A 12,345-nucleotide genomic window follows, 5' to 3' on the forward strand; every position below is an offset into this window, starting at 1 on the left:
AATTTGTTTGAGCCTCCGTTCTTTGCTCGATTTGTGCGGTTTCTGCCCTGGGAGTGGCATGAGCGGATAACTTTACGCATGGAGCTGCTGGGCTGTGATGATTAGCGGATGTGCTGAAGGCTGCACACTGCCTCTCTCTGCACTGCTTCCACCTGAAGTGTTTCTGCTGGTTGTAGGTGATGTTTCGTTTCAGTATACATTAGCCTCATCTGTAATGCTTTGTATTTTATTGTATCAATGTCACTATTTTGATGTTGTTTGAAAAGCTCAGTTGATCTAGTTGATCTCACCCAAAAGGATACTTTGAAGAATGTTGGTAACCAAACAGTTGAGAGTAGCCATTGACGTTCATAGTATTTGTTTCCATACTATGGAAGTCAATGGCAACAGTTGGGTTACCAACATTCTTCTAAATATCTTCTTTTGTGTTCAACAGCTGAAAGAAACTAATACAGGTTTAGAATAACTTGAGAAATTACATTTTTGGGTGTCAGAGAATATGTGACCCTGGACCACAAAACCAGTCTTAAGTCGATGGGGTATATTTGTAGCAATAGCCAAAAATTCATTGTATGGGTCAAAATTATCGATTTTTCTTTTATGCCAAAAATCATTAGGATATTAGATAAAGATCATGTTCCATGAAGATATTTTGCAAATTTCCTACCGTAAATCTATCATAACTTAATTTTTGATTAGTAATATGCATTGCTAAAGACTTCGTTTGGACAACTTTAAAGGTGATTTTCTCAATATTTAGATTTTTTTTTGCACCCTCAGATTCCAGATATTCAAATAGTTGTATCTCGGCCAAATATTGTCCTGTCCTAACAAACCATACATCAATGGAAAGCTTATTTATTCAGCTTTCAGGTGGTCGCATATTACAAAATCTGAAGAACCATTAACCTGCAACGAAAAATTAGGCTGATTCTAATTTTTTCTAAAACTGTAAGTCTCATAACCACTGACCATTCTTATATTTCAAAATGCATGTCCTAATTGACAATGAAATATACAAACTCTTTTACTGTTATTCCTCATCTTTGGTGACCAGGATGAGTAAAAACCTATCCTTGATTCAACCTGTCTGCCTTCTAGCACATGTACAGCACTGTCCCTGAAATGGAAAAAGGTCAACTTTTCTTTTCCTTTTTTGGTGGATAAGCACACAAAAGCTGTCTACAATATTTTTTTCTGAAATAATCTTGATATATGGGTCTGTCAGAAACTGTGCTGTAAATTAGAAATGAATTGAAAACACTATTATCCTCCAGGGAATTTCTTAGTTCTCGCTGTAAAGGTTTAAAATAAGCACGGTAGAGCTGCTCAAATCAATTGACCTGTTTGCACTGCAGTTGCTCTACACTTTATACTACAGTTTATATATTTTATTTGTCAACCAAATCGAATAGAATTGTACAATTGTGCAAATATTGAGTATTTTTATCTTTTGTAAAACATAGTCTTTAACAATATTAATAAACATGTTAAATATTTGTGCTTTTCCTTGCATGTGGCATAAACTGAAGAAGAAATTCAATATGTGCTTTGTCAGAAAATAAAATATGCGTGTGACTAGGTGATTCGTCTTCTAATCTCGTAAAATCCAGAAAGAACTGGCTTCAGTAAATGTCGTGATGAAATGAGGGGTTCTTAGATCTGTAGCTTCAAATTTCTTTCTTTAGGTCAAAAGCATTGGATATGCTGCGACATGAATATCATGTCCCTGGGCTAGTAATAGATTTGTGTTTTATCTTAAAATATTAAATAATATTATCGCAGCAGATATTTTAAGAAACTGTAGTATAATTATAAAAAAGATTTTAAATGCATTTTAATATTTAGTTGATGCACGTGAAATAAATCATTTGTAAATTTGAATGTGTAGTGCTGTTTTCCAAAGGTAAATGCTTTATTCTGCCATTTGTAGACAACACAAATCTACCAGAGAAGATGTCATGCTTCAAATCCACCAGAAGATGGCAGAAGACTTTAGGCTTCATACTCTATAACAAGGTTCTCTAGGCGACATGGGAGAAACAGGTTAGGGCATCACAAACAGCCTAAAAGGGGTCCATTCAGTCACAGGGAAGTTCATTCCTTCCACTCCACCCAATTAGGCAAACATTATCATCTGTTTAAAAATACATTTCTAGACTGGGTTTGGTGAGGTAAAAACCATTTTCTTTCCATCCTACCTGTACATTGTGAATAACCTCTCTGAGTACTCTTTGCCCTTCATTCCTGCTCTGTATGACAGACTACCAGCCAACAAACAAATCAGTCCTGTATTAAACATGATGTATGGAATGTTTTAATGGCACGTTGTTGCATTTGCTGTAATACAGTTATTCAAACACAAAGTTCATCTGAAGACATTCATGGATAAATTGAAATTCTCCTACTATAAGACAACAGATTATCACAATGACAGTATCGTCTCATATTTTCCCACGTTTTCACTGTTTGACTGGTCACCATCCATCTCAATTCAAGAAATGATAGGTTTTCTATGCCACAGAGGTATCAACCGCTTGCAATTCATGAGAAAAAAAAATGCTTTTCAAGAAATATCTGTGCATCTTCTGCAGTTCATGCTGCATTCGTCATTTCAGCTGTATTAGATGAAAATAAAGCTATGCTGTATAAAAGATAGCTCCCGCTGCCTTTGGGATGAAAGAGGCACAGCCTCTTGTACTAAGTAAGCAGTCTCATCACAGAAACAGGCAAAATGTAAAATATTCACAAGGCACTTGTCATTAATAGTTCTATCTGAACTATTGTTATAAAATAAAAGCTGTTAGCTGATCCAGGGTCATTCTTGTCCCCATGTAGTACTATGCCCTGCACAGTCTTGGGCGACAGATAACATCTAACAAACAAGTAAATTTTCGTTGTTGGGTTTACATTCCTAATCTGACTGGATTTGGCCATGTCTGATGTTCTTTAAAGGAATAGTTCACTTGAAAATGAAAATTTGCTCACTTCCAGGCCAAGTTTGTTTCTTCATCGGAACAGATTTGGTGAAATTTAGGATTTAATCAAATGCTCACCAATGGATCCTCTGCAGTGAATGGGTGCCGTCAGAATGAGAGTCCAAACAGCTGATAAAAACCTCACAATAATCCAAAGGTAATCCACACGACTCCAGTACATCAATTAATATCTTGTGAAGCATAAAGTTGTGTGTTTGTAATAAACACATTAAGGTGTTTATCATTAAGGTATTTTTTTAACGGCAAACAAGTCCTCAATCCATAATATTGTTTTCTCCAGTGAAAAATGTATCTTGTCTGAATCAGGAGAGAAATATGCACAGATCAAGCACTGTTCATAAGCCAAAACAGTTCTAAACAAGTATGCCGGTGGATTTTCGCTTTGCTTCAAGATGATAATTTATGGACTGGAGTTGACTGAGATTTTTATAAGAGGTCTGAACTCTCATTCTGACGGCACCCATTCACTGCAGAGGATCCATCAGTGAGCCAGGATGTAATGCTAAATTTGTCCAAATCTGTTCCTCCAATGGAGAAACAAACTCATCTACATCATGGATGGCCTGAGGTTGAGTACATTTTAATTTGTTTGTTTAATTTTAAAAATGTTCTTTTTTAGGTGAACTATTCCTTTAATTACATATGGCTTTTGTGAGGAAAAAGATGGACACACCCAGTCAAAGATGGATGTACTATGTGTTATGCTGTGAGCAATAAATAGATCTCATTTCACATTAGTTTCCAACTCAGACATAACAAATTAACGACATCCTTGTGCAAGTTGTTTTCTTAATCTGTCTGGTTAGGGATTAGAAATAAATACGATTTTTTTTTTGTAAACGTCTTTTATGGCTATAGACCTTTTTTTTTAGGTTTGCATCTCCTCTCCACAAACTAGATGAAAATAATAATTCACATTTCATCCCGTCATTTATGTTATGCATGTACCTAAAATTTGGCTTACTAGCAGAGAAAGACAAAAACGTTTCACTGTCCTTCACCGAGGAAAAACTGGGCACATCCAGCTCTTCACTCAGTACCTTTTAACATAAAACACTAGTTGGTCCAAAAGGAAAACCTGCAAATATTTACAGACATCTTTAAGAATGCTGTTGGTCTTTGATATTTTGGTCTCTAATCTTTTGTTGCAGGGATGAGATGAATCACTCCATCATGGCTGATGGCCAATAACTGACATCTAATGTATAGGGGGCAGCAATATACAAGATGAGCACTTATCTTGAAAATAACACTTTTTAATCACAAATGCTTCATAATTCAGTGTCTTGGAAAATAAATATAAAACTCATACTGATTTAAAAATGAATCTCTAGCTCTTCAAATCTCCTTAGAGATGTTTCTCCAATGTTGTTGTATTAGATTTATGAGAGTGATAAACAGAAGATTCCTTTTGCAGTCCGGATTTGACCTCTATAAATACAAAAACAAAAGAAATCATGTCAGTACCTTTCACATAGTAATGTATAGAATGCGATTAAATAATTAGTTATTTTAAATGAATTATTATTTTAAATCTTATATGATTAAAACATCATATAGATATGATTTAAAGGGATAGTTCACCCAAAAATTAAAATTCTGTCATTAATTACTCACCCTCATGTCGTTCCAAATCCGTAAGACCTTCGTTCATCTTCAAAACACAAATTAAGATATTTTGCATAGACAGCAAGGGTCCTACCACGATCAAGGCACAGAAACGTAGTAAGGACATCGTTAAAATAGTCCATGTGAGAAGAATTGTTGAATAAATTCGTAATTTTAGTTTGCGTGCAAAAAAAAGTACCCTTGCTGTCTATGCAGGGTCAGAAAGCTCTCGGATTTCATCATAAAAAAATAAAAAATAAAATCTTAATTTGTGTTCCAAAGATGAAAGAAGGTCTTAAGGGGTTTGGAATGACACGAGGGTAAGTAATTAATGACAGAACTTTTATTTTTGGGTGAACTATGCCTTTAAAATATTTTGGATCTGTACTTTTTTTTTAGAAATACATTTATTCATCAATGACACATTAAATTGATCAAAATAGACAGTAAAGACATTTGCAGTATTATAAAAATAAAAAAAAGAATTATGGAAAAATTTTAAGCAACAGAACCATTTACAACATTGAAAATAAGAAGAAATGTTTCTTGATCACCAAATCAGCATATTAGAATGATTTCTGAAGGAGCATGCAGTAATGGCATAAATTACACTTTAAAATGTACAAAAATAGAAAGCAGTTATTTAAAATGTTAATAATATTATACAGTATTACTGTTTTAGCTTTTTTGATCAAATAAATGGTGAGCATAAGACACTTTAAAAAAAAACTAACCAACCCCAAACATTTAAATGGTAGGGTAATAGTCATAGTTTTTGGTAATGCTTCAGTAGCTTACTGGCTATGCATTGCACTCGAGGCTTCTCCCACTGTCCATCAACCATGCAGCGGATCACAGGATACAAAAATAGAAAGCAGTTATTTAAAATGTTAATAATATTATACAGTATTACTGTTTTATCTTTTTTGATCAAATAAATGGTGAGCATAAGACACTTTAAAAAAAACTAACCAACCCCAAACTTTTTAATGGTAGGGTAATAGTCATAGTTTTTGGTAATGCTTCAGTAGCTTACTGGCTATGCATTGCACTCGAGGCTTCTCCCACTGTCCATCAACCATGCAGCGGATCACAGGTAGGTGGCGCTGTGTGAAGTTTTCACTGCACTGGTATCTGATTATAGAAGCTGATGTTTAACTGCAACAGATTTCCATAAATTGACAGACAAAACTCTCTCTCACACACACACAGGGGAAAAAAACCCTCACCAATCCCTACTCGACACACAAATACGTTTCCAGGGACTTTCGTTCCACTACAGCAACATCTAGAGCTGTGTGTCACCTTAAGGTTGTTTTTGAAAGACCGTTAGTAGAATTAGTTGAAGCAGCCTCATACCAATCTCACAGTGGTCTCCTTCGTAGCTGGGCAGACATAAGCATTTGAAAGTGTCCTCCACCTCCACACAGGTGGCTCCATTGGCGCAAGGGTTTGAATGGCAAACATCAACCTCTGCAAATAAACGTTTAGCGATTAAAGCTGACTACTATGAAGATGCCCTGAGGAAGGCCAAGCTTGGCAGAGAGCACAATTGAATCACAACTCTTGGAGCTGCTTCTAAACGAATCTCTTGCATAATTATACCATCAATATTTTGATAAGCTGAGAAGAGACACTCAGTAAATTGTGGTAAATTGAGGGAGAGATCAGAGTCAGTTGCTGTAAGAGCGCTGACCTGGGATCAGTTTTTAGCCTCTCATGAGGTGAGCAGATCAGCACTCTTACAGTCCCAGAAACAGAAGCGGAGTTCAGATTCATTTGAAGATGGACGAGAAGTATGAGCATATACCAGGTGTTAGCAGGCGTGCTGATTAAACCAGACTGCAGCAAAGGCACAGCTGAACAAAAACAACACAGGTGAACAGTCACTGAAAAGACATCTGGACACAAGAGCTGAGTAAGTCGAGAAGTACTTAACCACACACATGCCACATAACCTGTAAAATGGACTGTGATGACATTAATCAGGCAAGAGCATACTGAACAGAAGTTATTCACAAATAAAATGCAAAACAGTGAGACACTTAGAGACAATCATTTGATTCATTTGAACCCAAATATAAGCCTAAAAATGCAACACCAGCTGTTAAAGGCAAACAGGATGGCTGTTCATAAGAATGTTTATCAAAATGTCAAATATTCAAAATACAACATTTTAAAAAGTAACCATAATTTATGTGACCGATTCAATAACTGAGCCAATTCAGTCTGACTCACCAAACTGGCACTCTTCTCCATGCAGTCCAGGTGGGCAGTGACAAATGCCCACCCCATCCTTCACCGAACACACCCCAGCTCCACAACGGTTTGGTTCACATGGGTTAAGAGAAGCTATTATGGTTTTGAGAAAGAAAGAGAGCAACACATGATGGAAAAAAACACGATAAAAAGGAGCAGGGTTTTTTTTTTCTCAAGAGGTGAGAAAAATATTTCTATATTATGATCCGCCAATGAGCCAAACATTATTTTCACGCTATGGATAACAATAAATAGGCAATATAAAAATTGTATAGACGACACATTAAATAAATCATTAATACTGGCCAGTAATGGATAAGGAACTGATATGTCATGCATCTCTGTTCTATATTCTAACAAATTTTACGCAAAAGGGATCTCACCATTCACAACAAGTCCTTCCATGACAGAAGGGCTCTGTATAGAAGTAGGTTCTGTGGTAGAAGACAAAGCTGCAGAAGTAACAGTGTCAAGTTTACTCTTGATTCCCTCTGGTTCTGACAATGGAGGCAATGGAGGTCCTGAAGCATCACTGTACAGGCCAGATGGCCCTTGAGCAGATAGTACATCTGAGGGAGCATCACTGAAGTTCACTGTTGGCATATCTTCCGTAACTGGGATCCATTCATGTTCTTGTCCACTAGCAAAGGCACTTTGGTCGTCTCCACTCCCTGAGGACAACCTGATGGTGCCACTGTACTCCACCTCCCCCCTTCCTAGCTCCATGCCTTGGAAGGGCTTGTTGGACATTTCCACCATGCCATTATTGGAGAAGATGATATCACTGCTAGATGATTCCCCTGATCTTTCCCCTGATTCAATGGCATAGACTCCAGATGTAAATACACTTCCCTCACCAGACCCAAACAGCAAAAGTCCAGACGCTTCCTGCTCATGAGGTTGTTCTGTGAGATCAATGAAGCCCGATTCCAAAAATGTCAGACCAGAAAACTCTAAACCACTCCCAGAGCCACTGTGGACACCGCTAACTTCAGATATATCACCACTCATCCCAGAGATATCACCGCTCATCCCAGAGACATCAATGCTCATCCCAGACCCTGAGATATGTCCTGATCCGCTGAAATCCACATGGCTTCCACCCAGCTCTTGTTCTGTTAAATGTGGAGCAGTGAACACCTTCACCCAAGGGCTATCCACCATGATGTCACCACTGCCATCAATTAATGAAATGCCACTGGATCCTCCAGAGGGAAAAATTCCTGATGGGAAACCGCTGAATCCTGAGGACTCCTTGCTAGAACCTGATCCTGAGAATATGCCAGAAAGGTCTCCACTCTCGTCACTTTCTCCTGAGCTGCTGGAAAAGTCTGAGGTAGATCCACTCTCTTCAGAGCTATACCCTGACCCACTTCCTGATCCTGATCCAGAGGTGTCCAATCCGAAGAGGCCTGAGCCCTGGCCAAAGGGAAAGGTCAGGAACTGTGTGCCTGCCTCCCCAGCCTCCTCGGGTCTTCCTGAAGCTGATCCAACACCTGATAAAACTGAGTCACTTCCTGAAAAGGTCACTAGAATATCTAAGCCACTGCCAGATCCCGAAGAACCTAAAGACCCGCTTGGCAGATCCCCACTCCCACTGGCCCCAGAGGAGTCTCCACTTGACACAAATGACCCACTTGGCTGATCCCCGCTCCCACTGTCCAACAGTTTGCCATTGCCACTGGCCCCAGAAGAGTCTCCACTTGAAACAAATGACCCACTCGGCTGATCCCCGCTTCCACTGCCCGACAGACTGTCAATGCCACTGGCCCCAGAAGAGTCTCCACTTGAAGCAGGTGACCCACTTGGCTGATCCCCGCTCCCACTGCTCAACAGATCATCGGTGCCACTAGCCCCAGAAGAGTCTCCACTTGAAGCAGGTGACCCACTTGGCTGATCCCCGCTCCCACTACTCAACTGATCATCAGTGCCACTGGCCCCAGATGCGCCAGATCCAGAGGGTTCCGCAGGGATAGTAGTAAGAGTTGCTCCTTCTGAGGAAACACAGATATACACAGAATCTAAGGTACTGCACCAAAATTAACATTAATCATGACATGCATTAAAATACATTAAAAATACATGGGATAGTTCACTCAAAAATGAAAAACATATATATGATAAAATAATTTTCATTGTTGGGTGATCCATCCCTTTAAACACATTTTCACTCAGGTTTTTAATTATTTCTGATTATTTTTTAATTTGAAGGAGGGTGGGATCAAAAAACAGAGATGAAAAAACATGCAGAAAATGTGATCAATCCGGAAATTAGAGGACCTTTGCAGACCCTCATCAAAGGTCAATGAGTGTTTATTGATCAGACAATTTGACTTTAATTTCACTTCTTTTGGTAAGCCAACGCTAAGTCAAGTTGTAAAATGTCACAGACTGTGATGCCTCAAAACCTAATAATATTTATGAATTACTGCAATATATTAAATATAACAAAATATATTTGAGCATTTTTTACATAATTATTCAGATGTATGATTTATGCATATTTTTTTATCCTTATTGTCACTGACTCGTATATGTATCCTGAGCTACAGTATATTACCAGGTTTGAGAAGAGCAGGGAGGGATGTCATGCTCACTATCTTTTCCTCTGTCACCGTCATGTTTGTTTCACTTTCATTCAGAGACAGATCCAGATCCACTATATGTATAAAAAATGACAAATATGTAAAGAATAATGTATGTTGTATAAACACTCAACAGACTTAATGTTTTACATTTACAAGAATCTACAATTTATGACCTATATATAACTACACTGTAGATGTATTTACCCTTGATGCAGTATGCATCAAATTTGGAGTGCAGGTCATGAGAGCCAGTCTGGTTGGGAAACTTGTAAACTGTGTGAATTCCAGCCTTCCCTCCACCACACTGCTGCCGCGGGTTATTGATGGAGTAACGTACACTGCGGTCAAGAAGCCAGCCAGCACGGCACTTATCAAAGCCCTGCTTCCAAGTGGCATACAGGTCTCCTGTGGAGGCCAGGGAGGCATTCTTGCCCTGGCAGTAAGCCACTGCTTCACCATAAGTAAATCCCTCGAATGAACTTGCATGGAAAACTTCCCCTGGAAATGTGAACACACAGTGATTTAGAATTATTTTTTTCCAAGGAGAGAATTATTTGTTTTGTTTTGTTTCACTCTCAGAAATTTAAAATGGAAGTAATTTATATTTATTTACCTACCCTTTGTCCACTTAACAGTTTTTATGTATTTATGTACAGCCTCTTACCCCGTAATTTGTCCACATAGCAGTACACATCATAGCGTTCATCAGCAGAACGCAGTCCATAAGACCTCACACCAGGAACATGCTCCAAATCACCAGAGCATTTCTCACGTGGAGACACAATGGGATACCTGCATAAACATCATTTACATACATTTGTAAATATATGTGACCCTGGAGCACAAAAGCAGTCACAAGTAGCACGGGTATATTTGTAGCAATAGCCAACAATACATTGTATGGGTCAAAATTATAGATTTTTCTTATGCCAAAAATCATTAAAATATTAAGTAAAGATCATGTTCCATTTGCACCCTCAGATTCCAGATTTTCAAATAGTTGTATCTCGGCCAAATATTGTCCTAGCCTAACAAACATACATCAATTTCAGATGATGTATAAATCTCAATTTCGAAAATTGACCCTTATGCCTGGTTTTGTGGTCCAGTATGAGGCAGATAATTCCACTAGAAGCATTTGTCATCAACACCGCCACAAATATTTTGCTTAACACTTATAAGTTTATATATGTTAAATCTATAATTAAAAAATTATAATTTAAAAACTTTATTATAATATAAAGTGAAGGTGTCCACTGCCCCACATTTAACAGAACTACATTATAACTTTATAAAAATAGACACACAAACAATTTAAAGAAAATTGAACCGTTCACCACAATGTTACAATTGTGCAGTGAATCGTACCTAACAGTCTGATCTAACAGCCAGCCAGCGTCACATTGATGGTAACCAGACTCATAGGCTGCCTGCAGTTGCTGGGCACTGGCAATGACTGCACCGATGCTCTGACATGCCAGTTGAGCCTCGAAAAAGTCAAAAGCATAACGACCGGAGCTTGCACGATAATGGAAGACCACCCCTGCGGAGGGAATTAATAACAATGGGTGTCAACAGATGTATCTAAGTTACATAGGTTTATAAAACTGAAACAATTGTCTTTTTGTATTAAACATTTTTTTTATCTAGTGCAAGATTCTTACATGCTATTTAAATTGTCTTCAGAAATTAAAAATCTAGTTTCTAATTTGATATTTCAAAAAGTTTGAGTAAGCTGTTACTCCAGTTTAATATACTAATTTGCATTCAGTCTAATTCAGCATCTAGACATTTGTTCACTGTGGTAGCGATATAAATACGTTGACACTGATGACAGTATATAACATGCATCTTCATGATTTATCTTGGAAGAGGAACAGTGTAACCCTCATAAACTTCATTGGTTTTTGTTTGTGTTGTTGGCATGATAAATTTGATTATGCAAATACTATAAGGTGAACAGAAGCCACCGTGAATGAGATATATAAGGTGGTACAGAGGAATAAATAAGAATTTATACACATAGAATCAATATTAACTGTAAATTATGGTGGTTTGCAGTCAATATATACGTGTGTCAAATCACAGAGAACAACAGAATAATGCTTCACATTCATTTTTACTGTATTGTTCTCATATTGATACATACCTGTGGTAGACATGATAGCTTCGGTTTCATTCAAACGGGATAAATCGGAGGCAAGATCAGTCCCATCAGTGACCCCTTCCACAGTGTCCACAGAGCTGGGGGGTGGTGAAAGGGGCAGCTGGGAAACATTTAGTGCAGTATATGGGAACTCGACACTAGTGGTCACTGATGGCTTGTATGTTACAACTTTTCCCTGCAGTTCACTTCCTGTGGAGGTGGGCTTTAAAAAGACCTGGGGGCGTGCTGTGATTGTGTCCACGCTCAGGACATCACTGCCGGCTTTGGTGGTCGTCTCTATGACGAATGGCAATAGGCCAGAACCTTCCTCAGCCGTTTCTAAATTTAAATATATGAACAATATACACCTGTCAGTACCTAATCAATTAGCACCAGCTATTAAACACACATTATTGTGGATCAACAAGGATAAAACAATCAAATAACACGTATGTATGTGGATAAACAATCATAAATGATAAAGAAGGAATAGCTATATAACAGAATTTTGTACCAGAGTAGCAAAATGCATCATAGCGGGAGTCTGAGAGAGGGTAGCCAGTCTGATTGGGAAACAGATAGACGGTACGCACTCCTAGCAGGCCACCCCCACACTGCGATCGGGCGATGTTGATGGGGTAGCGGACGCTCCGGTCTGCCAGCCAGCCTGCATTACAAACATCCATACCATCCTTCCATGCCAGGTACAGCTGTCCTGTGGTGGCCAACTTGGCACCCAGCTTTG

At 38.3% G+C, this 12,345-nt stretch overlaps 1 protein-coding gene and 1 long non-coding RNA gene across 2 annotated transcripts in view; both read right to left on the reverse strand.

Moving 5' to 3' along the window:
- Nucleotides 1-4,237: 4,237 nt before the first annotated feature.
- Nucleotides 4,238-5,465, reverse strand: LOC107575824 (uncharacterized). The gene is made up of 2 exons (XR_001607946.1): nucleotides 5,406-5,465; nucleotides 4,238-4,430 (listed from the first exon to the last, which is right to left on the reverse strand). It is a non-coding gene; the product is annotated as an uncharacterized lncRNA (long non-coding RNA).
- A 319-nt stretch (nucleotides 5,466-5,784) lies between these two features.
- LOC107575823 (aggrecan core protein-like) overlaps nucleotides 5,785-12,345 on the reverse strand; it is a 10,892-nt gene continuing 4,331 nt past the window's right edge. Inside the window, exons 4-12 of the mRNA XM_016262151.1 lie at nucleotides 12,115-12,340; nucleotides 11,604-11,939; nucleotides 10,823-10,997; nucleotides 10,119-10,246; nucleotides 9,659-9,952; nucleotides 9,427-9,525; nucleotides 7,250-8,860; nucleotides 6,846-6,959; nucleotides 5,785-6,080 (exon numbers count right to left, since the gene is read on the reverse strand). Of these exons, the coding sequence (XP_016117637.1) occupies nucleotides 5,914-6,080; nucleotides 6,846-6,959; nucleotides 7,250-8,860; nucleotides 9,427-9,525; nucleotides 9,659-9,952; nucleotides 10,119-10,246; nucleotides 10,823-10,997; nucleotides 11,604-11,939; nucleotides 12,115-12,340 (3,150 nt within the window). The 3' untranslated portion in view covers nucleotides 5,785-5,913. The remainder of the gene's footprint in view (nucleotides 6,081-6,845; nucleotides 6,960-7,249; nucleotides 8,861-9,426; nucleotides 9,526-9,658; nucleotides 9,953-10,118; nucleotides 10,247-10,822; nucleotides 10,998-11,603; nucleotides 11,940-12,114; nucleotides 12,341-12,345) is intronic.

Source organism: Sinocyclocheilus grahami, unplaced genomic scaffold (genome assembly GCF_001515645.1).
Source record: "Sinocyclocheilus grahami isolate Dianchi unplaced genomic scaffold, SAMN03320097.WGS_v1.1 scaffold2924.1, whole genome shotgun sequence".
In the NCBI taxonomy this organism is placed as follows: domain Eukaryota; kingdom Metazoa; phylum Chordata; class Actinopteri; order Cypriniformes; family Cyprinidae; genus Sinocyclocheilus; species Sinocyclocheilus grahami.